This window comes from Anoplopoma fimbria, chromosome 12 (genome assembly GCF_027596085.1).
Source record: "Anoplopoma fimbria isolate UVic2021 breed Golden Eagle Sablefish chromosome 12, Afim_UVic_2022, whole genome shotgun sequence".
NCBI lineage: Eukaryota > Metazoa > Chordata > Actinopteri > Perciformes > Anoplopomatidae > Anoplopoma > Anoplopoma fimbria.
In genome coordinates, this window is record NC_072460.1 from 20,468,423 (window position 1) to 20,494,047 (window position 25,625).

At 40.2% G+C, this 25,625-nt stretch overlaps 2 protein-coding genes across 3 annotated transcripts; both read right to left on the reverse strand.

The window, feature by feature from the left end:
- Window positions 1-76: 76 nt before the first annotated feature.
- Window positions 77-3,039, reverse strand: lmod3 (leiomodin 3 (fetal)). Its single transcript, XM_054609738.1, has 3 exons — window positions 2,544-3,039; window positions 781-2,388; window positions 77-514 (listed from the first exon to the last, which is right to left on the reverse strand). The coding sequence occupies exons 1-3, from the start codon at window positions 2,829-2,831 to the stop codon at window positions 467-469; spliced, it is 1,944 nt and encodes a 647-aa protein (XP_054465713.1). The 5' UTR covers window positions 2,832-3,039; the 3' UTR covers window positions 77-466.
- Window positions 3,040-3,677: 638 nt separating this feature from the next.
- On the reverse strand, window positions 3,678-24,056 carry frmd4bb (FERM domain containing 4Bb). Of its 2 annotated transcripts, XM_054609141.1 has the most exons (23): window positions 23,967-24,056; window positions 16,068-16,133; window positions 15,259-15,353; window positions 15,057-15,149; window positions 14,592-14,676; window positions 14,201-14,257; window positions 14,076-14,098; window positions 13,021-13,104; window positions 12,791-12,856; window positions 12,442-12,499; window positions 12,267-12,353; window positions 10,637-10,713; window positions 10,289-10,427; window positions 10,053-10,194; window positions 9,687-9,820; window positions 9,396-9,512; window positions 8,536-8,764; window positions 8,396-8,449; window positions 8,127-8,274; window positions 7,751-7,918; window positions 6,834-7,618; window positions 5,918-6,056; window positions 3,678-4,556 (listed from the first exon to the last, which is right to left on the reverse strand). In XM_054609141.1, the coding sequence occupies exons 2-23, from the start codon at window positions 16,131-16,133 to the stop codon at window positions 4,520-4,522; spliced, it is 2,883 nt and encodes a 960-aa protein (XP_054465116.1). In that variant the 5' UTR covers window positions 23,967-24,056; the 3' UTR covers window positions 3,678-4,519. The 2 variants fall into 2 exon arrangements, with proteins under 2 accessions (XP_054465116.1, XP_054465118.1); XM_054609143.1 differs by lacking the exon at window positions 7,751-7,918.
- Between the last annotated feature and the right edge of the window lie 1,569 nt (window positions 24,057-25,625).

Genomic DNA, 25,625 nt, shown 5'->3' on the forward strand with positions numbered 1-25,625 from the left:
CACTAAGAGCTTTTCCATTTTAATAAAAAAAAAAAGAAAGAAAGAAAGACAAAGAATCCCCGGGCAAAGGGTGTAAGATTATTTTATAGCAAAATGCAAATATGGGGAACAAGCTTGCTCCAAAAATAAATGATCCAACATTAAAACAAACAAACCAATTCTAAAAAACTATTTTATAGCACACCATGTTAAGAAATATATGAATGGCAATAGCAAATTATGAAAGAGGTCTTACATTTGAATGCCAATTGAATTTAGGGTCTTCTTAATTTTTATACCTTTGTTGTTACAACCTCCCAAAAACAACAGCATTTAGTTTGACAGCAACTCAAGAGTTGAACAGCAACCAGCCAATATTTTTCTGTGTGTAATGAAAGTTGAGTCTCATTTTGCACAGTTGATCTGAGAATAGATGTAAAATAAACACACTGTCTGGTGAAGAGAACAAACAGCTGATGCTGCAGCCTCAGAGGAGACTCGTTTCACTTGATTCCAGGACTTTAGGGAGCGGCACCTGCAAGCAGCAACAAAGGAGAGAATGAAAAGATGACATCGGTTTTCTAGCGCAGTGGTGTAAAGTTATTATAGAGAACACCTTATAAGCTGTAAGATAATTTAATACATTCATATGCAATAAATGCTCTTGTGTTTTGAGAGCCGAAACACCGATAATAGTAACCCTTTCTATCAGTCAAGAAACCTGACTAAGCAACTGTTAGTTCTCCTAAGTGCAGGATCCAGACTTGATTGATCTCACTGTACAAATTCTTGGATACTCACAGATTTGAGATAGGCCACGCCGCTCTTTTTGATCTCACCGAGGAGCTGATCACGGGGCGTGACGTCAACCTTAGGTGCCAATCGCCTGCGAGGGACGGGCTTTAAAGTCTTAATCACGTCAGTCAGGTTAGCTTTTTCTTCTGCTTCTGTCAACGCTACACTGCCTACATCCTTCCCTCTGGGAGTCTTCCTCAGTTGGAAACTCGCCCGCCCTGGTCCCCTGTTATCCCTCGGGTCCAGGTCCAGAAAAGGGTCTCGCTTCTTGGGAGTCCTCTTCAGCTGGACGTCCTTCAATGTGCTTGTCGGTTCGGCGCTGGGTTGCTTGGGAGCGCTCTTGTGTTTGTGCTGCTTCTGAGGCTCTGGCTGCGCCGTCTGCTGTCGCGGTTGCGGTACAGCGATCGGTTCTGACGAGGGTGGGACGAGCCCGTGCTCCTGCAGGACCTCCAGAGGCGGTATGTAGCCGAGCATCTCAAGTAAACCAGGAGGCAGGTTTAGACTGTTCTCATACTCCTGCATCAGCTCCCTCTGCTCCTTCACTTGCTGCTGCCTCTGCTCCTCCTTCCTCACCTGCCTCTGGCGGTCCAGATTCCTGGTCAAAAGGTTGGTCACCACCATCCTGGGCCCCGGCTGCTCAAAGTGGTAGCCCATCTTCAGGAGGGTGTTGTTGAACTTGAGCAGGCGTGAGATCTCCATCTCCGCATGGTGACCCAACATGTGCCTCTGGTTGTGGAAACGCAGCTCTGTGAGGGTCTCGTTGAATTGGAGGCAGCGGATGATGGCCACGATGCCCTTTCCGGTGACGAAGTTGGATTCGATATTCAAAGTCGTAATGCCGCGATTCTCTCGTAACATGTTGGCCAAGTTGTAAGCAATGTTTTCATCAACACCGGTGTTGGCGATACTGAAGGTTTTCACATGTTTGTTCTTCTTCAAGGCGTTGACATAGTCTAACAGCATCTCTTTGGGAATGTTTTCTATGTTGTTGAGGTTGACCTCGGTGATCGAAGGGTTGTTGTTGCGGATTTTGTCGAGTGTTGACTCCAAGTTTGTCTCATTTCCTGAGGGTCTTGATGTCATTTTTATATTATTGAATGCCAGCTTTGGAATATTTAATTTGTTAATTTTTCTCTCTTCTTTCTGTGGGAGCTTATAGATTGTTTCGTTTATCTCTGGCTCCTCTGAGGCCTCTTTCCCTCTGGGAAGCGAAGATTCGGTAGTTTTAATTTCCTCTTTCTCTTCAACTTGTGATGTTTTGTGTTCTGGGGCTTCGTTCTCACTCTTCTGCTTTGTGTCTGGTAAAGGCCGATTGTCATCTGTATTGTTTTCTTGGACTTTTTCTGTGTTGGTGTCTGGAGCATCTACATGTTTGTTAGTATTTTCATGTTTGTCTGTGATCACAGGTGACTTCAACCCTTCCTTGTCTTTAACATCCACCCCTTTGTCCTTTTCATCCCTCTCATCAACCTCTTCAATAATTTCCTCAATAATCTCTATCATTTCCTCTCCATCTGTACCATTAACAACTTCTTCCTCGATGACTTCCTCTATCATTTCATATTCCACATCTTCTTCTTCGTCTTTCTTCTCAGCTTCCTCCCTCAAAGTTTTCTGATGAAAAAAAACATCAGAACAAGGTTAGAATTGTGCTTTTTCCAAACAAAATGTTTTGTAACATTTGACATGTAAAGGGTTATGGTTTCTAAAGAAATATAATTATTCCAAATAGTTTTTTTGCACAAATATTTAAGAGTTTGACCTCTTACCTCACTGGGCAGCAGAGTAGCAGGCACTCTTTCTTCCTCAAGCATACGGTTGGACTCTTTCTCCCAGTAGAGGTAACCAACCAGGGATCTGTGGTCGAACGTCCCAGTCGGAGGCTTCTCCGTCTGGTCCTTTTGTCTCTGTCCCACCGGTACCCTCTCATCTGGGTCGAGAATAACATCCATCTCACTCTGGAGCTCCTTTATCTCCTCCGGTGAAAGCATAGCAAGGAGTTCATCCTCGTCAATATCCTCTTCATTGAGATCCTCAAGGTCGTTACTGTTTGACATATTTGCCTAACTTCTTTCTTTTGTCGATATCAAAAAGGTAGGATAACTTCTGTCCAATCTATGACTCAGGAGAGAGCAAACCGAGAAGCCTCTGACTTTGACTTCAGCTGGGCACCGTTTGCTCCTGCCGCATGTGGAGTCTAAAATTAAACCCTGTGAACTGCATGGAAGATATTTAAGTAACAGCACAAGCGGGGAGACATGCTTACATTCTTCTTTCAGCCCCTAAACCCAGCTGGCCTGGCCATCAGGATCTTTTGGGATGACAGTTGCTTCAGGCAAAGGACAGTGTAGGATTGACAGCAGCAGGTGCTGGGATGGTGGGGTGATGCGTGTAAAGTCTAGTCTGCACACAGAGCTCCTCCCAGAGCTCTGAAGTGCTGCACAACAAACACATGAGATAAAGTCAGAGAGGAAATTAAGAAGTATTTTGTCATCAGGGAAATGGATATTATCAGTTGTAGTTTTTTACGACTCAAGCCTCAGTTTGATACAAAGCTAGCAGGAATTTGTTGGCACCCTGAAAATTCAAGTTTAATCTAAAGAAGATGTAAAATCCTTATAGGAATAGTTTGACATTTTGGAAAATATGCTTACCTTTAGACGGAGCCAAGCCAGATGCTTCCCCTTTTAATAGAATTTATGCTAAGCTAAGCTAACTGGCTGTGGCTCCATGTTTTAATGGACAGAGTGTGGATGATCTTATCATCTAATTCCATTATGAAAACAAACACAAACCGACAAAAAGTTGAACTACTCCTTTAAAGCGTACCCACATATTCAATGACAGAACCCGAACTGGTTGTTTACCAGCCACAGAGAAAGTGACAACAGCCTTCTATGTGTCACACATTTATTTATTCACATCCTTGTTCCCAGTGGAAAATATTTTATGACAACATCTAACAACATATACCTACACACTGACTGTACAAATATGTATGAAACAAACTACGAGACATGAATATTATGGTTTTCACGGCAGTGGTCTTCTGTTAATATAAAAAGAAGTTCCTATATTAAAAAAAAAAAATAAAAAGATATTCTCACCATGCATTTTAAAACACATTACGCCACCAACAAAGACAAATGGTTCTATAAACAATATTGACAAAATTCATTCTGATTGAAAGTCTAACGAAAGAAATAAATGGAAATAGTCTGCTCTAATGAATGGAATGTCCCATTGTGAAAATGTTCAAGCTTCGTTTTCAATTTGGATGTAATATTTAAGTCTATTTTAGATCATATTTTACTGAGATGGAAGTGGTGAAAATCATTTTTATCCTATAACCTACTGTTTTGTATAAGGCAGAAGATAGTTCCTGTTAAAATACACAGAGTTGGATTTTCGGTAAAAACCAGTTGCCTCTTTTTTCCATCTTTAAAACACAATAGGGTTTGAATCCAGTGTGGTTGTGCAACATCTTAGAGTTCCTTGACACATTCTCATCTGCCTGTACAATTCATCCAATCCAAGGCACATGGGAAAGTCATTCAAGAGTGTCATCACTGTGTTCAGAGGTTGCTTTAACATGAGGACAGCGTTACACATAGACTCCGCCAAAACCTAACAGACAGATCATCTCCCAAGAAAAGGTTATGGCAGCAACAAGAGTTCCAACTTCATCCCCTTCATGTGCTGCTGTCCATGGCTTTATTTGTGCCAAAGTTTGGTTTGGTCCTCTTCAGCGGATGCTCATGTAGCTTCCATCCAGGAGAAATCTGTACAGGCAGTGAAAGAAGAAAATGTCAAATATATTATAGTTTAATTGTTTGAGAACAAAGAACAAATGACTGAACTATGTGGAAAAACAATGGGGAATGGAAATGGAAATGCACTACAGTGAAAAGGCATGCAACTTGACTTTGGCTTTATGGAGTAAAATAGTAACTTCCAATTTTTTATACATGCTAGCTTCTTAAAAGTAGGACTTTTGTCTCAATCAAAATATCTCAACTATAGATTGGGTTGCCATGAAATTTGATTCTGATATCCATTGTCCCTGGATGATGAAAACCTTCGATCTTCGGTGATCCCCTGACTTTTCCTCTGGTGCCACCACGAGGTTTGTCCAATATTTGGTGTGATGACTAAATACCTGCAAAACTAATGGCATTCCCATCAGCCTCACCTGTATTTTGTTTAGTTAGTTTAGTGCTTATGAGCAAATGTAAGCAGGCTAACATTGCACATGCTAATTATCAGCATGTTAATACCGTCATCGTGAGCATGTAAGCGTGCTAATGTTAGCATTTAGCACAAAGCACTGCTCTGCCTAAGTACAGCCGCATGGAGCCACCAGCCTGCTGTCGACTTTTAGTATTTTTTTCTTTCTTTTCATCACATGATTAGACAGTTGCTGTAGGTCAGGTGCGAAATCATCAATATAATGACTGAAACATTATTGTGCAAATACAAAAGCGCCGCAGTGAAAAAAATCATCGACAGATCACAATATGAAAAGGATGGATGTTTTATTAAATATGCTACGCAGGCGTGAAACACGAATGAAGACGGGACGTCAAAATGGAGATGACTGGCAACACGACACAAAGCAGTCCGCTGTGTTCGGTCTCACCCTTAAGTGCTAGATCGGTTGTCTGATGGTTCAGCTGTACTAGTGGCCTCAGAGCCAACCAACTCAACTGACTCAGATTTTTTAGGCATTGGGTCAGACACTTTTTTTTCTGGAGTAGATCTGTACACATGAGCATTAATCATAAGTCATGAAAGAAAGGAGGGAAGGCAGGAAGAAAGAGAGACGGTCCACGTGGTTAGGTGTTTTAAGAGCTCAGTAGTTTCAGATAGATAAAACCTCTTTGCAGAGAAACACAATGTTGTTAGACTTAAACTGCAACATGCATTACAGTAAACATGAGTGTCACTGACATCTGTACCTGTCATAGAGCATCGATGGGGGACATTAGCAGACACATTTTTGTACCCATAAGATAGCAATCAGCATTTTAATATAAAATTCCACTCATAATTGAACTGAGATAGCCCCCAGTTGTCTGTTATTGACTCACTTCCTCTTGAATCCACAGCTCAGTGTGTAGATGTAGCGAAGTGCATCACTCACCTGCTGTGTGAGGGACTGCGGTTGTACGGAGAGGCAGGCGCTCCAGGGTGTGTGTACTGAGGCGTGTCGGGTGTGTCGTAGTCCGTCAGGCCGACTGCCAGCTGGTTGCGCCAGTTACCCGAGCTTTCCACTGAGGACACTGCAAACAAGACAAAAGGCAAAAACACTCAGCTGTTGTTGGCGTGGAGCTCAGAAGTAAATGCCAAGTTCAACATCACAACTGCAAAACAAACAATTACCCTTCACATGATGGCATGATGTTATTACAGTGCGTTTGCTGCCACTTTCAATAGAAACTTCAGGATTCATGATTATAAAGACGTACAAACTTTTTAAATACCATTTTAACAAATTATAAGTACAAGTTTGTGCATCTTTTATATCGAATAAAAGTACTTTCAACCCCTTTCCCTAAATTTAAACCCAATTGTTATCATCATGTATATCCCTCTATATTGAAATGAAGAAGTAGATAAGTCATTTCTGGTAATTTGGATTAGGAAATAATGCCAAAACTTGGCAACAGTTAAAAGTTATTTTTAAGTTTGACGATTCTGGGAATTCCTTTAGATCAGTAGTAAGTCAACCACGAAGCATTAATCTTTCAGATAACAAAAACGTGTTGCTCTGTGACTGTAATGACTGACTGTAAGTATGTGAACGTAATAGTAATATATTTAAGGGAACAAACTGTGACTAAGTCTCTCCTTCTATTCTTTTTAATCCCGGAAAAGCTTTTGTCACACCAAAGGGAAACTCTCCAGTGAATCCTACCTAAATAAAATAGCCATGGGTGGATTAGCAGCTCATTAAGGCATGGTGGAGGAGTGTTATTGTATAATGTTATTGTATTATGATTTTCTTTCCTACGCCAATACATTTGACTATGTTAAACTGCTCAAAGATGTCATCTCACCTGATGAAAAGGAGGTGGTTCTGCTGGAGTGGCTGAACGCTGCTGGCATGGTCTGGTAGCCCAAACTGAGCTGAGAGCCGCTGTCGAAGTCGTATCCGGCCAGCATCCCCCTCCCACCATCCCTGGGAACCCTGCTTCGGTGGTACCAGCCCTTCAGATGCTCCGCCACCAGGGCCTTCTGCATGTTCTTGGCCAACAGCTCATTTCTGGGCCCCTCTCTGTTCCGCGGCGGCCTCATAGTTGCGTAGGGATTCTGGGAGAGATTATCTGCCCTCTCACTGCTGTAATTCCTGAATCTGTCATGTCCATGATACCCATTAATTTGGTAGGAAGGGTTGACGTTGTAGTGGCCTTCTACTTCATTCTCATACACGTAGGCACCGTTAGCGTAAGGCTCCATGTCCGGGCAGGGGTAGCCGGCGACGTAGTAGGCACTGGGTGCATAGTGTGTTGAGTTGTCACATGAATAACTAGAACCAGAATGGTGCTGGACCAAGTTGGGCATACTCCCAGTGTTTCCATACACTTCCACCTTCCTGTGGAGACGATGCATGGTTGAGGTTCGGGAGTCCAGTGTACTGTAGTGGGAGTTGGCCGCCCCGCAGTAGTCAAGACTGGACTGGCTGGTGTAAGAAGAGCAGTCCTCTAACACCTCTGTGCTGTTGCTGCGGTGGGCTGGTGACAAGATAAATATGGGCTTCTCTGAGTCTGTGTCTTTTCTTAGCTGAGGCTGCGACTCCAGACTTCCGCTGCGATGCCTGAAGTAATGAGTAGACCCCTCGGACCTGGAGAAGGGACACAACTTTTAAACGGTCTCCTAAAAAAGTCAATTATGGTATGATATTTCTGGATTTATTTGTAAAAATAAAGGTTAGGGATTTGAAAGAAGTTGGGATAAGGTTGAGAAGTGTTCAAACCTGAGCTGGCTACTGCTGTAGGCATTGCGGGTCATAACAGGGGTGGGAGGCATGCTGCGTGGATCTCTAGGAGGTCTGGGAAGGGTTTTATAGGGACTACTGTGGGTGGAGGAGACCTCTCTTGGGTTCTGGCAATAGTGGGAAGCATCCTGGCCTTCAAAAGCTAATCTAAAAGGGTGTGGAGAGGATCAAAAAAAGAAAAAGGGATGAGATGTGAGGAAAGGAATGAGCATGCATGACAAAGCATATAGTGAAGTCTCTGCCAAATCATTACTTTTTTTTTTTTTAAAGCCAAGAACAGCTTTTCAACAAAATTGAAAGTTGCGAAACAAGTTACACCTCACGCTATACAGAGGAAGGAAAACTCTTTCCACACCTGCTGTGGTTCTTGTTCTGGTGATTTTCCCTCGGTGATCCCTGTCGTTGCACATCATATTCTACTCCCAGCGATCGCATCGGACTGAGCTGAGGGGAGCCTTGGACCGACCGTGACCGCGGCCTCTGACTGACACCGTCTGAGTCATCTGAATACAAACAAAGGCAACCCGCAGTAACGAAACTGTGACGCTCACTCTTTCAAAAGTTGTCATAATTATAAAGGTCAGTTGATTTTTATTTCACCAGAATGTGTGTTGTCTGACTCACCATCATCCAGCGGGAGACTAGACAAAGAGCTACAGTCTGAACGGATAAGTTCATCTGGTGAGAGAGAAAAATAACTCCATGTTTACTGTTATAATATATCTGAATGATAATACAGTACCACCGATTAACAGGCGTCATACCTGCAATGATCACTGAGGCCCGCTGTGTGGGCTTTTTCCCCTTCTTGATTCTGTACTGGTTCATCTCATCCTCTATCTGCTGCAGTCTGTGCATGGCATCCAAACAGTTTCTCCTCCTCTTCTTCTTGACAGTTTTGCACAGTTCTGGCTCGTTTGCAAGCTTCTTAGCCGCCTCCACAATTTTTTGCTGCAGGGCAAATCTGCTCTCCAGGTTCCTCAGGATCGGATCCTGCAGCAAAACACAAGCATCACATCCCCAGACATAACAATTAGTAACTCTACTACACATAGTAGTTATTATCTGATTAAACTATGTTCACCTGTTTTGTTTTGAAAGAGTAAATCTGATAAGGTCTTCACATCTAGTCGACATAATAGATGATATTTTTAAAAACACTATATGTGCAATTCTACAATGTCCTGTAAATTAGTAACAGAGTGCACTTACTGTAAAGGACAAGGCAGACGATGTTATATATTTGTGTTGTCAACAAATTCCATGAAAAGATCAAAACCAACAGTTCACTCAATTCTAAAAGTGGTAAATATTTAAAATTGGATATTAAAAAAAATATAGTTTTATTTTTCTAGATACTTTCCTAAAAGATAACCAACCCTAGCTTTAACCACAGTGTAGCATCAAGGATGTTGCTTTAATAGCTTTTGGAAAATAATAGAGCTCTATTGCACAAAGGAATAAGATATATGAGGTTTATTGCTACACAGAATAAACTTGTTATTAGGAACAATTCATTGTTAGTTCGTCATTTGTTTTTTAATCAAACGTATGTTTTAATCCCCAAAAACGAAAATATATGAACTTAACGTACATGATACAGACAGATAATTAAAATACGGACCTCATTGTAGGGGAAAAGGTCATCCAACTTGAAAGCAGTGCCAACTCGCCGTCTGACGTGTGGCGCTCTTTCACCTGAAGAGAGGGGATACTCTTTTGGCAGCTTGCCAGTAAGCTCCTAAAAAAAAACACAAAACAACATGTCCCCTAAATACTTTGAGCAGTTTGAGCTAAACTGAACAGCAGAAAACATCAATCTTAATAATAGCAGTTGCGGCTGCTGAATTTGGCTGTTTCGAGGGAAAAATATAGTACCGGTGCTAAAGAAGTGTTATTAAAAATATCTTCTCACCGCCTCTCTCAAGCAAATCTTCTTCAGCTCTTTTGTTTTCTTGGCCAAAATATCTTGGATCTCCTGTTCCTTTTTTCTCAGTTCAGAGAGTTTCTCTTTCTTCTGTTCTTCACTCATTTCAGAGTCTGCAGAACCTGTGAAACAAAACTCTTACTATTCTTGCCAACATAGCATGCATCCAAAAAGGACATACTGTGAGCTGACTTTTTACCACATATTTTACTTTTTGATACATAAACAGCTCAGTGTTTATTCTTCATAGCCTAGGCACAGAAATCTGGGAGCATGAATATGATCTGAAATAATAACTCGAGAAAGAAAATGTAATAGACTCTTGCTTCATGAACTGAAATACTTAAAACCTACCTGTAGACACCAGGCTCCCATTGCTGGCTGTTATTAAGTTTTTCTTCAGACCCGCGTCACCCAGTCTGTTTATTTTTGTTCCTCCGTGCTCGGTGAGATCCATGGCAATTTCCTCCACACTTCTTGCTGTTCCTAATTTAGTCTAAAAGAATTCACAAAGAAAATGTACAACAAAGATTAGTGGATGGTATTAAAGGCAAGTATTAAAAGGGATGTAGTTTTGGACCGACACTCACTTTGGTTTGCTTTCGGTCCAAGTAGAACTGGTGCTGGCTTATAGCCATGACCCAAATGGTTTTGATTAAAGAATGGCTGGCATACCACGTGTGGATGAGTAGGCCAGTCTGCCCAAAGGTGCGTTTGGTTACGGCTCTCCTGTTGCAAGAAACAACCCCGAGAAGAAATCACAGGTTGGGATAAAGTTTTATTCAATTACAATTAGAAACAACAGTGATGTAAATATTCTATTTTCGCTAAAGAGAGAGACTCAATAGAAGCTAAGCAACTGTAAGCACAAGAAAAATGAAAACAACATATAGATTAATTTATATCCAGTTTACAAAGAAAAATCTCCTGCTGCTCACCTGTGTGGATCGTTAACTTCTACAGCAAATTTCTTCTCCCGGAAGTACAAGTTTTCCAGCTGCTTCCACTGGTAAAGCTGAGGGTAGAAATAAGAAATATCCGATTAGGGAAATGGATATTATGCTCTGTAATCCACAACCTGAAATGCAGAGAGATGAGCGTTGGTGCAAGGCAATAGATAATGGCTTTAAAATGTGTCCATTTGTGCCTTCAGTCCTGGTGAATGTTAATGTTTTATTTCCAAAACCCATCTGTATTTTTGCTGCCACGACCGTCATGACTGACATCACATAAACTATTAGAAAAAAAAGATTAGTAGAGCAGGTGTTTTGGTTAACCTGTCATTAAAAAAAAGCCAGACAGTAACATGAACTGCCATTAAAGTCTGTGCCGCCCAGCATGCCAAATGTGCAATAATGCAGGTGTTGGAAAGCTAAGAACGGGACATTAGACAAAGACTCATCGCAACACTTTCCATGGTTCATCACGTTCATCTGCGTATCAACCAGGTGCTCACTGACAACAGCCAGATATGAACAATCTATTTGGGTCAGTGACTCACTGTGTGTCTGGCCAAGATGTGAATTAGACACAGACAGCGCACAGAAAACTATACTACATGTGGTTGCTTTGGAGAGTATTTTGTATCACAATGCTGCTACAAAGTTAACATAAGAATGGACAGGCAATCATCCACCCAGTTTTACGGTAAAAATCATAGATCATTTTAGAGATTGAATGTTGTTCAATATCTTAGATGAACATACATAATGTGTATTAAAGAACAAAAGCCCAGTCAACTTGCAGCATTACTTCTAATCATTCAAAGAATGCAGTATCCAGTCTTACCGGTACAATGGACGTTCACAGGTCCCGTTCCTTACGTTATTTAATCCTCCCTAACTTTGCCTATCAACACAAACGCATACTTTGTTCCTTCTCCTGTCAGCTCCTGACTTGTCTCCTCAGGTATTCTCAGAACACGCGTTATAACGCTCCAAACCCAGCCCCTTTATCCTTGACATCACCAGCTCACTCCCTCTTCTCCTCTCCAACAACACACCGCTGCCTGCACACAACCGGCTGCTTGCACAATTCCTTTGGAACACAGCTGGCATAGATACGGATTGCACCATGTCGAGCGATCACCAGGTTAGAACAGGGAGAAAGTGGCAGTAAATTAATGTGAACTGTTTTGAACTTTCCTTCTCGTCTAGAACAGGGCTGCACTGAACGACTGACACAGATTGGACCACATAGCTGATGGATCACTCACATGGGTGTTTCTCCAATCAAATCACACGCTAAAACAATACCAATGAAACAAGAAAAGCAGGTTCATATTGTATGATTGATTCTCACACATATAAAACTCACAAGCCTCATTATGGGCGAGAGCACTCTAGACTGTATATACAATTTTACAAGTCTGGCCTCGTCTGCTGCAGCAGCTGAAGCCCAGCCTTTGTTGGAGTGAAATGGATGATGCATGAATGTGTGCTGGTGATTCACCACGCCATGTGCAACAGCAGCAATCCCTACCCCTGTGCTATCATGTCCACAGTGGGATTAGCGAAGCAGAGAAATAGCAGCAGCCATTTTAGAGGGGGAGCAGCAGGAAATGTTTACCTTTCGAGGTTTCAATTTATCCTGCAGGTCATACTGGCCGATACCCTTATAGCTGATTCCAAGCCACCACGGCATCCCTTGTTTATCCTGGAGAGGCAAGAAACACAGCTTGATGATTGACTCAGTTTCAGACACAACAGCTGTCATTTCCCATTAATCACAGCAGAAGGCCTACCTTTACTTCATAATAATGCACGCCGTACGTGGGCAACGATTCCACTAACGTCAAATACCTAGAACAAAGAGAATTTTTATTAAAACCAGCTGCTTATTTTTTCTGCATGTGCTTTACCTTGGAAATGTGAAAAGATAGAAATTTGACCCCCCTGTCCAGTGAATCAGTGTGATTCACCGGACTGCAACTGAGGAGAAGCTATTGATTTCTATCAGATGATGAGAAAAGGAGTGCCAGAGAGAGACAGAGAGAAGGGAGAGCTAATGGAGGTGAGAGGAAGATTAATGTGCTTAATGCTTAATAGCAATCGTCTAATTACAAGTGTTGAAACATTTTCTTCAATACTTACTGCACAATGGCCTGTCCTCTGGAGACTCCTTTCAGCTGTTTATAATGTTCAATTACTCGATCCTCACTGCAATGTCAAACAAGGAGGACACCTTTTTACGCTTTAAACTGATGTACTCTATCAGATCAAATTATTCTGCATGGATGTATTTTAGCTGCTGTTTTTTTTTTTTTTTTTTCAGGCACTACTGTAGGCACAGTTTGAAAAATAAGCTTTTTCTGTAAGCGTACCAGTATGCAAGTGATGGGTGTTCCTTGAGGACTTTGGTAGGAAGAGTTGGTAGTTTCTTCAAGTCAGCTCTTGTGTTTTCATCACTGAAATGGAAAAAACAAACAGTTGTAATACCAGTTTTGGAATTTGAGTGGACAAGCTTTGTCTACTTTATTGCACTTCTTTTTTTGTTAAGTAAGTCAAGTATCATTGGGAGGTAATTACCGTCTTTAAGTACAAGTCTGAAGTACTTGAGCATTTCAAATGTTCTGCAACTCAGTTTTCCCTGAAGTGCATTTTTCTGACAGCAGGAGTTACTTTGAACAATTTGAAGAGCTAAGAATAACTGCCCAGCAGTGAATACAGTAGCTAAAATTAGATTAATCTCAAGCAGCTGCACATCCCATTCTACATAAGGAGTACTTGTACGGTTTGATCCTATAAGTGCATTTTGTTGATAATACATAGTATTTTTACACTGTGCTATTACATTTTTGATATAAGTAAAGGATCTTAATACTACACCAACAACAATTACATTTTGTGCAGATTGCATTCTCCACATTCCAGGAATAAAATTCTGGTTAGAAGATACTGAATCTGGCCTACCAGCACTGAAATTAAAACTTGAATTGAAACTCCTGAAGTTGCTTAAATCCCCCTAAAATCCCAGAACAACCACAGAGGAGAAGACCTCAGTGTCAGCAATAAAGAATTGACTTGTGTGAACAAAGATGTCTGTATTCCTAAACCATCACACTTCATCAGCTGGTCAAAGCCAGGTGTTTACCTGCACAAAGGACTGCAGTATCCCCTCTGATCGCTGCATGTATAATATCATAAGGCAGATAACAGTTGCTCTCTTGGTGCCTCTGCTCTGCAATACTTGACTTCTATCAGCACTATGAGACTCATTAGTTGCGTGGTGCAAGCTTCACAGCAGTCTGTGGTAAACCTCGCATAACACTGCCATTGATTTTTCTTGTGACCTATTGAATGCCTTCGTTAAAAGCTCACCATTAACGTGCTCTGATGCTGTTAAATACTTCTAACACAGCTGATAATATGCACTTACCTTGTGTAGTCTCCCTTTGCCTCCTGGTGATGGAAAAAAAAATACTCGTTATCAGATTACATGCTTTAAAGGGATTATAGATGCTGAAATTAATGTTTGAATATGAGCCTATTAAAAGCACCTACCTGCAGAGCATTTGCAGCTAATTTGAAGACGTTGTCACTTTCCACTTCTATAAATCCCTGAGAGACATAAAAGATCATTATGGGAAATAAATGAGCACGAAAATGTGGTCCATGTGGAGAAAGCTTTTTAGATCTAAACATAGAATCTCCCTCTGTGTTGCCCTCCAATAACCTCTGCCTATTCTCAGGATCACCCATTATTTTTTTTCATTTTTCTTAGACTGTCTACTTTACATTCCAGCCGAGCAGAGTGGGAAAACTGTGCCCTGAGGCCATTGTCTGCTGAGCTGCAAGGGGTCCAGAGACAGTGAATCATCAGAGAGCTGCTGAGAGCAGAAACAACCTGCCGCATCATTTTTCATTGCTTCAAAAACAAGAGAAAAACACTTACATTGTAGACAGCAGACTTTGCATTCAGGAAGAATAACTCCACCGTTATGATGTCCTTAAGCTGTGTTATGTTTTCTACATAAAACCTATGAAGGAGAAAAGCAAATGCACACACAACAATTTAAAAGGTTAAATATAGATTATTGTCACTGTGTCATTGCCACTAATTATAGGAAATCCTTAATCTGCACTTTCTTTTCCTAGTGATGCTGTTGTTGGCGGTATGAGGTGTTGGTTACAGTGGCAGTTTATGATAACGTGCAAAAAAAGAAAAACTTCACAATCTAAGCTTTTTCAGACACTAGTTGATATATTTGATGATATATATTTACATATACACATAAGACAATCAGGATATGAACTGCCTGGGACATTTTGTTCACAGCTAAAAGCTATACTTCATGTCAACAAAGTAGTGCTCCCTGCTGGAGATCTTACGATTTGCATGAGAAAAAATTATTAATACCTGACCAGGAAGTTTAGGGCAACAGGCCCGGACTTCTTCAAAAAGTCATGTTCAAGAACTCTGCGGTCCATCTGCAACCACTTACGCTGACCACTGTGAAAGCAAACAGACTGAAGCATGAGAAAGCTGCATTTTGCACACAATCATGTATGGACATCCGTAAATCACATTTGAAAAAAAATATATATAACAATTTACGTACTGGTCATCAAAAAATGCAAGTCCAAAGAATTCCTTCTCTTTGAGGTTGAAGTGCGAGGAAACCAGGTCGAGGAGTTCGTAGGACAGAAGCTTAGGCTGTGGGAGAAGATTTAGTTGTTATCATTAGATTGTGTACATTAGATAAACATCCATTGTAATATAACTGATAAATATATCTCAGATCCTTGATGAAATTATTTTCCTTCCCTCAGAAGAGAGGCAAGATTGAAAGATCATTTAGAGCGCAAACATACTCAGGAACTTAACCCAGGGAAGGTGTTCCTTCTCACCAACCTCCTTTACAACCTTTTTACAAATGTTGTTCCACTGAAATGCCACATACAGTATATAATTACATGACAGAAACATATCTATGACATTATCCTGTTTTTTTTTTTAACTACAATTACAGGTCACCTGGACACCTGGGGGCAGAGGAAACAAGATGTGAACACAACACTGACATAATCTTTTAAGTAAAGAACTTCTAAGCAAAACAGCTGCTTATTTACACGCCTAGCAGATACGGAGCAGGTAGTGTAAAGTGGGCGTTTAGAGCTTTTTCGCTGACAACAACTTGTAAAACAAGGCAGTAAACCAAAACAGTACAGTTGCATCCAAAAAAACTAAACAATGAGCAGAATGAGGCTAATTCAAGTGGAGGGTAACTTCAGAGTCTGAGCATTTTTTGTGGGTTCATTCCTACTAGAAACCGATGTTACATATTACACATTTTTATACATGGCCATTATATCAATAGTTATTATAAAAACATTGATTATACCCACTTCACGTGGGGAGCAGTCATACCTGAACCAGCAGCTCTAGCTTCCTGTCCTCCAGCAGCTGCACTTGGCAAAGTCTGCCCTCGGTCATCTGCAGGGAAATGAAAAGAGGAAGTGCAAAGCTTGTGACACGGATTGCAAGCTATTCATCATAACAAGTCACAATGACATCAGGTCTGGTGTACTGGTAATGTTTGTACAGCTATGAGCTACAGCACACATAAGGCCTGATAATAAGGGCCTGTAACAGTGAGGTACCTAAAGAGTCGTAAAGATCAGTACCGGGCAAAGGCCTTGGTGGTAAAAAACAGGAAAAAAAACATTGACGTTGTTCTTGACAATAAAACCATTGTCCAAAGGATTTGTTTCCATAGCAACCGAAGGAAGGATTTGCACCATTTTGAACTTTTCACATTTAACTTTTACTATTTCAGTCTCTCAGTCTTTCCAACATTTAATCAAAGAAAAATCCAGTGGTGGAAAGTTTATTTACTCTCGACTGTACTTCTACTGCTACTAATACATTTCAGTTGGAAATATCATACTTTTTACTCCACTTCATTTATTCAACAACTACTCTCCTTGCATAATAAGATTTTACACACAAAACATATGATCAATATGTACAATAAAATGCATTTCTACAGATTAAACTACCCCACAATATATGAAGTAATTAATATTAGTTTACACCAGAGGCAACATAAAAATGCGCCTCAGGCATGAATGCAACTATAATTGTAAATCAAATAGCATATTATGTAGTAATATAGGCATTCACATGCATAGTAAAAACATTTATTTTGTATTCTTTTCGTACTTTTAGTTGTAATGGAGTATTTTACGCTGTTTTATTGCTACTCTTACTTAGTATAAGATTTCAATATGTCTTCCATTACTGCTAATATCTTTCTAATCACAAACTGTTCACCCCAGTCAATCAAACATTAATAGATCAAGTTTTAACCACTGTGCAACTGTTAATAGTTGTAAACCTCTGGCTAAATTCTGCATCCATTAAATCCAGTTCTCAGGTAGTAGTTATCACAAGATAAGAAGCAAATCGGGTTAGTTGGTGCAAGATCATTTTGGACCACAATGCCCTTCAAACAATGATTCTCATCACACAATCAGTTTGACCTACTAAGAGACACAGAGAGCACCGTACGCCCGATAAATCAAATAGCTGGTAAGAAATGACAGATTGAGGTTGACCAGTTTCACAACAAGACCTGCTCACAAACTGAAAAACACTTTTTTTCAGACAAAAAAGAAACACTTTTTTTCAGACAGATTCAACAGCCTTCTCCTCTGACAGAATGAGGCTGATCACAGCTTCTAACACTTGGCGTGAACCGAGCAGCTGCTGTACCTGGTAAACCTCTCCGGAGAGAGTGCAGGTGTGGATGCATCCCTGACCAGACCTCATCCTTTTAACAAGAGCCTCCTCATGGATCCAAACCATGAAATTGTTAGCTCTGACTGAGCAGCAACAGACGACAGGGATTAACCGGCAACTTGTTCCATCCAGGTTTATTGACTGAGCAGCTAGGCCTTAGAGTAGCTGTGTGCAGCGACGGCTTAAACAGTGAAGCCAGTTAATGAGAAACCAACAGCTGACTGAGGGCTGAGTCAGAATCCTGGCCACAGGGTTTATTGCTTCATAATAAGAACAATAGGGGTCAGACAGGAAACCCGAGTGGTCAATATGAGGTGGTTAAGCATGTCTATATTGTCAGCTGAATTTACTGAGACATTTGAGATACTTATTGCACCGGTGCGCTGTTCTGTGGCTGAATAGGTTGGAATCTGGATCTCAGGTTTCTCTGGTTTCCTTTTTGATGTGCATTTTAACCGATTGATTTGATACAAAATGTACTACAGTGATTGAAACAACTCAAAGAGGCTTTACTTTACACACACTCTCATTCTCATGAGTTCTTTTTCTCACACTGCCACACAAATAAACGATTAAACAAATTGCCCATGCTTCCTGAAAGGGGATGGGACAAACCAGGACACTTCTTTGAATTACACCATCTGTAATGTTTTAACGAGCACTCTGTCAATTACACCATCTGAATGATGTGTCTTTCTTTTTCGCCACAGTCATAAACTGTCCCTGAGGATCTAAATTAAAAGTTACATTCAATTAATTCAATTAATTTGGAGTGTGGCTGCTTGTGGCAATCACATTATTACATTGATTTGAGCTTTGATTTAGTTATGACTGCATCACGGTGGGGTCAAACAATTTGTCTCTGTAGCATTACACAACTCTGGCTGGCACATACAGTAAAGACATTGGCCACTAGGTGGTGCAGGGATTTTTCTTCTTCTATGTGGTGAAGTTATTCATGTGGAGAAAATGGCCTCTTAAACAAGCATGCTCCACTTAGGAATTTTCATAAGCAGTTATTAGCTCAGCAGACAAGATGGGATGGGAGATGGGATGACTTGTACTTATGCAATATAGATGAAGTGAGTGGGAGGAGGAGACGTGGGTTTAAGGAATCAACACTATTAATCATCTGGGAGCTATAATCACTACAAGAACTGCTATTTATATCTGACTGAGCAGCCCAGCAACCTTGACTTACCCAGCAGTTTCTCCATCACAACACACAGATGTCACCAGTACAGGCTGGTATTTTAAACTGGTGGATACGAAATAATCACCAATGTGCATGAGCAACTGGGGCTGCAACTTATGATTAAGTTCATCCCTGATTAAATGTCACAGCATGGTGGAAAATGCTCATCACAATATGCTGGAAACTCAACTAGACATCTTCAAATAGCTTGTTTTTCTCATTCCAAAGATAACAACTTTACACTCACATAAGACAATCTTCACACTGGACAAGCTGGAAACAGAAGATTGAAAAGTGCAACTTAAACAGTTGCAAATGTATTTTCTGTTGATTGATGAATTCACTTATGTCTGCAGCTCTCCTAACTGCTATAAATCTAAATAATCATTAGTCATGTCATCAGAGCGCTGTTTATTCAACCAAACACAACCTATTCAACCTGAATAAAAGGCCAGCCTTGAACCCTGTGGGGTTAAGACAAGCACTGAAAAAAAAGAGTTAAAGAACTGTCAGTCTTTGTGTTTGTCTCTCCGGAGACGCTGCAGGGTGCGTGGTTGGCTCTAGTCTGGAGCCTGATGTTGAAATATAGACAGCTTGTCATGTTGTGCTACAGTGAAGACTTGGAGAAGGTGCAGAAGTGACCTCCTTTCACAAGAAAAAAAAAAAAGAATAACCATTTTTATATAACCGATTTTATAAAAAGATTTATATCAAGTGTAAAAGCTGTACAATTAGGTAACAGGAGAATGTATCTGTCTCCTAAATAAACTGGCTGTCAGTGTTTAATACGTCACACTGGTTAAATGTCATGTCCAGACTGCAGCCCGTCTTATCTCAGTTTCCCGTTTCCATGCATTATTGATGAAGGCTGGTATCACGCACAAGTCAGTGTCTGCTCTTTATGCTTACATGCTTTTTTGAAGACACCCACAGCAATCAGACAAAGCCAGAAATAGTTATAGTTTAGAAACTCCCAAACGATTTTAATTTAGATATTTATTTATTTATTTATGAGAACACCTGTACACCACTAAATTATTTATAGTGACGGGATTGGCCCATTAAGACAAAGACAAGAAGCCAAAATAATTCAAAATAAAACCTGTGCATTCAAGGATGTGACATCCAATACACTGGTGTTAAAGTGAAACACTCTAAGTTATGTGTTCTTTTAGTACATGAGATTTTACAGTTCCTCTACAAGGTTGTAACAATAGCTGTAGCTGATCTAGCTGACCTCTGACCCTGACTGGTTACAACACAGAGACCTTCACGATTTATCATTTAACAGTTATTTTTTATTGTGAAATAACTGATATCGTCATTTTTTTGGGAGGGCCATGCATTATGGGAAGAAAGTCTTTGTTCTCCTAAAGACATCTCGCTGAGAGGAAGCTTAATTAGTAGGCGTATTGGCAGTGCAATAAACAATAAATAAAACACATTAAAGCCCAAACTGCCCAGAACAGTGAGTACAGAGAAGGAGGCCCTGGTTACAGAGGCTGTGGGCTGAAGGATACAGATTATCTGAAACCTCATCTGATATCTCATCATGACTCATGTTGTCAGTGGTCAAAAGGTATCTGTGGAGCATCATCTCCCAAAGACAACCGGCCTGGCTGTTTGTGATATCCGGGATATTCATGACCACAATGAGGCTCAGGATATTATGATGAAATAAGGAAGGAATATCATGTTTTATTTATATATCACAACACCTCAGTGAAACAAGGGCGGGCCGAATCGCAGAGGAGTGATTCATGCGAATGATGTCACAATGCAGTACAAGTTCAAAAGGACGTCTACAAAAGCTGTATGACATTGTGATGTATTTCCTCATTGTTGTCTACAACTGCAAGAAGCAACATCAGACGACTATATTTCATTAGCATAGTGACGGCAGCGGTCAAATCTGCTTCTATCAGTGTCTGTAGGATTGTAATGCTAGCAGTAGAAAAGCTAAATAAGTACAAATATTCAAGTTAGCCTTAGAAAGGGTGTGCGATATGGCCAAAATCTTCTATTCCGATATTTAATTTCATATCTCAATAGCAATATATATCCACGATATAGCAATTTGTCTGGTAATTCAATGAATAAATTAATGGTATACACAAAATAACCACATGGTAAAGTGTATTTTTTTTTATTTTCCTTTGTGAATTAAATACTTGACAGATGAAAAGTACTCACTCTCATTTTAGTAAGAACTTTAGTGAAAAATCAACGTAACAGTTTCATGTGAAATTATAGAGAAAAATGAATAAATAACCCCAGCTATACACTGACTATGTTTACATACATGCCTTCAGAGTAATCAGATTAAGAAAATTGTTTGATTCAACTACTGGGGTTTCCCCATCAGCAGCATCAATTCAGATTTTCTGAGACATTTAAGTTAATATGTTCTTGATCAAAATGGACAAATTAATTGAATATAACGATATACGATTTAATCACAACATGATTCCATTGAAAGAAAAATAAATTACTATATTGTATAATTACACAGCCCTAGGCCTTAGTGATGTTTGCATTTCCTAGATATATATAAGATCAAAGTTTCCGTCACATTTCTTCTTCAAAGCTTCATAGTGCTTGCATTAATATAGTTTCAGCTGCTGTAATAAGAACTGACCTTGAACATTTGTGACTGTGTGTTAATACGAAGAAAAGCTGCCACATAATCAAAGAAAGGGAAAGTTGTTTGCATTTTCATTCATGCCTTTAGACTTGAACGCTGCTCAGGATCTGTAAAATCTCAACAAACCTGCAAAAGTATTTGATCTGTGTCAAATGAACAGTTGCAAAACCTTAAAAGCCATTTAAACATTGTTTAATATAACCAAAACTAGAGTCTGCAGCAATGCTAGCATGTCTTTGAGGCTGTACTTACACAACAGCGCTTTGAGCTAAACGCTTAAAGCTAACATGCTAACAGTGACAGTGTGAACATACTCTCTTTTAGCAGGAACAATGTTTACCTTAGTTTAGCATGCATAACAAAGTGATCTAGTTAGCGTTAAACAAAGGGCAGAGGCTAATGGGAATGTCATTTAGCGTTTGTCTAAAGCTGCTTAAAATGAGTGAGTTCAAACTCTGCAGGAATCAGAGTTAAAGGTTATAAAAAGAGGCCATGGCAATTATTAGAAGCAGAGTCGTTTTTATCCATGAAATGTGCTCAGCAATTCATGGGAATCTGTATTTTATGTTGCTATTATTCTGTGTGCAAAGTTTACACTTCGGTTGGAAGGTGGTGCTGCAAAAGCCCATGGAGTTTCCAAAATGATTTCAATAGGTTCATCATATGGGGAACATGAATGTGTTTGTTGGGATATCTAGACTTTAGTTAGAATTCCTTGTTTATAAATGTGTTCCTGGATCCAAGATACTTGTGTTCTTTTGATCAGTCCATATAGGCAGATTGACCCGGAGGTGCAAAGAAACTTCAATTTTAATGATCAGAGATAAGATACTCTGGTAACATATATATCAAAACCCCCAAATTGTCAAACACCAGCATCTCAGTGCAGAATTTTAAAAACCTTAAAAGCCCACAACAGAGCATACGGACAAACAGACAAGTCTAAAAGCAATCATGAGAGCTTTAACACCAGTTGCCCTCATTCCCTGGGTTTTACAGCTATTCCCACTGGCACTCCTGATATCACAAAACTGCAGAGTTTCATTACAGAGAGCTGCAGTGACTTTCTGCAGTGCTGAGGGACGAGGCACTGAGGCACGGACGTGAATGGGGGGAGAAAACTATGGAACATGACCAAATTTCATAATCAAAAGGAAGAACCAGCGTGTCTACAGCCCAGTGAAAACCATTATCTTCATAGGAATATTGGCAGGGATTCAATCAAGTTATATTTATATGTCTAGGGGCAGTGTTATGTGTTGAAACTGGATTAATCAGTCTTGATTTTCAGGAAAGCTGCACGTGATTAAAAATAAGTACTGACCCCGAATACCATGCCAACCTGTTTCACTTCAGCGATGCTGCTCTCCTTTCACCGTATCATATACATCAGATTCATTCCTTCTCTGTAAAGTGTATGATTACAAGATTACTTGCCTGTCCAAAAATAGATCCCTCCCTCTTTAGCACATTTCTCAGAAAGTCTTGGGAGGCTTTGATTTTTTTAAAAGAATGGTTGCCAACTGAGTGCTGAGACATTTCTCAGCAGCTTCAAACGCCTTCCTCTTTCGGCTCTCAAACTGACAAACAAGTCAGTTCATGAAAAAGTATATTCAATCGTGTGCTGAGTTTTGATTCTGTTGAATATGTATGGAGGGAGTTAACCAGAAGCATGACTTTAGTGACCCTATAAAAAGAGTTTGAAGTCAGAAATTGCCCCCAAGATGTTGACAGTTGTGATAAATGGTACAGGACATCCTCTCCAACAAATAGGAAGAGCACCAACGTTTCACACTGGTGAAGTGTGTCATACAGACGCCAACATCACAACAACAATTCCTGTTTACAATGCCCGATGCTTTAAATACACATACACACGTGTGTCACTTCCTTCGGCTCTGAGATAACACAGCAGGTCAGTGTCAATCTTTGCAGGGCTCATCCTTGTTTTTACCGTCAAAGTAAAAATAGATATCAAGAACAATACATTTAAAAAGAAAAATAGATGATACTTTGGCCTACCTGCACCAAAACTATAACAACCAATGTCCTTGTTAGACATGACTTGGCCTGGATCACCGGTTGTCACCATAGCAACAAATTGCAAACACAAAATGATGATTAAACACAAAAAAAACCCCACCCCACAAAATTTGGCAAAGCATTGGACACCCTCTTTTCCTTACTATTCACCAAGTCACACAACCTAAATGCAATGCATTATACAGCCCGTGTCTCCATTCAGACCAGTCAAATAGCTTAAACCACTCCTTTTTTTTTATAATTTAAAAACATCCAATAATACCATCTTATATCCACTACAAGCAGCAATATTGTCCACAGCATCCTACAATGAGACTAGCCCACCTCAGGGCCAGTTCCCACTGTGCAGGGAGAACAATGAATGTGCCACTGTGTGCTACTGTTACTGTATATGGGTGTTTTCCACCTGAGCCCCACGACCAACACAGATGTGTCAAATAATAAAAAAAAAAAACCTCCCTCAAACACGCCAAGTCGCTGCAGAGAGCCAAACCCATGCGGTTGTAAATTTTCATTGATGCTCTCTCTCTCTCTCTCTCTCTCTCTCTCTCTCCCTCCCCGGATCTGTCTGGGTCTACTTTGTCTCCTCACAGCTCACTGAGGCGGGTTTGAATCTGCTCCATCACATCACATATCGCCTTACCTTGGCTCTCCTTTTTTATCCTTGGTTAGGTATTGATAAGGTATAGCTTCCCTTGCATATTGATCACCCCCCCCAGCCTGTTCAGCTTTCTCCCCGGCTGCTTTTGCCAGGGAGGGGAGCCGCCGTGCAGCCGCTGTCCATGTTCATCCCCCGGTAGTACTGTAGCTCTCACACTCGCCTCGTATTGAGCCACACTCACCACGCCTTCACCCGCCGGCTATTATGTGAACGAGCCCCGCATCCCCTCCCTCCCTGCCTCCCTCCCTCCCTCCCTCCGCCTCTCATCCAGCAGCTGCCGGCCGGCCTGATTCTCTCTGAATCCTTATGATAATGAAGCGTGATGCTCTGAATGCTGTGTGCTGCATCTCTATATATACATATTGTATATTATAATGTATTTTTATATATTTCATTTGTCTTATGACAGTCATTAAAGCAAATTACCTGTGCCTTGTTTATTCTGACCTTATCACACTAAGTGGATTCTGTGTTTTGTTTGTTATCTCCTTAATGATTATGATGTTCATATGGTGTTACATTATGTCTGCATATTTTATACCCTTATTGTATCATATAACATCTGTTTATTGTTTATCTGGATGCTCATTAGTTATTTCCATTACAGCAACTACTCTTAGCAAATTATTACAATGTCAACATTACACCCAACCCTATATGCAATGTAAAAACAAACATTTGACGGGCAATGACAGGAAACCAAAGCAATAAATTAGGTAAGGTTTTAGATTACAGACCGCATATTACTGTGTAAATATCTAGTGTATCAATAAAATACTTATTTGGTACCTGTATGTACTGTAAGTGCAGGGGAAGACGAGGAGAACGATTGCAGAAATAAAGTCTGTAAAGAGGAACCTAGAAATAAAGGTCACGCAAGCGTTTCTAGGTTACTGAGTACCTATTTAATAATCACATTTAGCAGGTAACAGTAACAAGGCAGGAACAATGGGGCAACAGTGTTAATATGTTTAGAAAATAACTTTGGGAAATTGCATGTCAATTCTCTCTTTAATAGGTTAGGTTTATGGGGGGTTATATTCAAGTACCTGACTGGAAATGACATCACACAAAGTTTGTGGTTTGTTTTTTAGCTGCAAGTTTAAGTGCCACACTTTGTTTGTCTCCTTTTTATGACACATCTGTTTCGGAAATGCCCCATTTGAACCTTGTAATTATTCAATATGTACTGGGCAATTAAAAAAGGACTTGTGTAATATAGTTTTATGTCCCCGTAAACCCAAACATGTTCCACTTGTTTTTGGTTGAGGTAGTATAATGTGACAACTTCTCTCTGCAGTGTTAATTTACTGTGGATACCTCCAGAAAGGGATATACCTTAGTATTTTTACTGTATCCTTCTACTATTTTAACACATTTCTTCCAAACATTTATATGATGTTTCTGTCTTTAAGTAAATATGACTAAAGGGTATTCCGGACAATCCAGCTAACAGGCTTTTATGTTTGTTTTAGTGTGCTGGGATGCACTGTATTTGCAGAAGGGATATGTTTCCTTACTCACATTGACCCGCGGCACTGAAACAGGATACAAGTGATAAACAAACGTGAGCTACTAAGGAGGATCTATCTAGCATGTTAGACAACTGACAAAGGACAGGAAATGATAACCATAAGTCAT

Excerpts from the sequence above, each read along its gene's own strand:
- lmod3 (XM_054609738.1), bottom strand. The coding sequence starts at position 2,831 with ATGTCAAACAGTAACGACCTTGAGGATCTCAATGAAGAGGATATTGAC. Across the intron at positions 2,389-2,543 it reads CTACTCTGCTGCCCAGTGAG|AAAACTTTGAGGGAGGAAGC; the intron begins GTAAGAGGTCAA and ends TTTTTTCATCAG. Across the intron at positions 515-780 it reads GCGTGGCCTATCTCAAATCT|GTGCCGCTCCCTAAAGTCCT; the intron begins GTGAGTATCCAA and ends TGCTGCTTGCAG.
- frmd4bb (XM_054609141.1), bottom strand. The coding sequence starts at position 16,133 with ATGACCGAGGGCAGACTTTGCCAAGTGCAGCTGCTGGAGGACAGGAAG. Across the intron at positions 10,428-10,636 it reads GAAGTTAACGATCCACACAG|GAGAGCCGTAACCAAACGCA; the intron begins GTGAGCAGCAGG and ends TTCTTGCAACAG. Across the intron at positions 10,195-10,288 it reads TGGACCGAAAGCAAACCAAA|ACTAAATTAGGAACAGCAAG; the intron begins GTGAGTGTCGGT and ends GAATTCTTTTAG.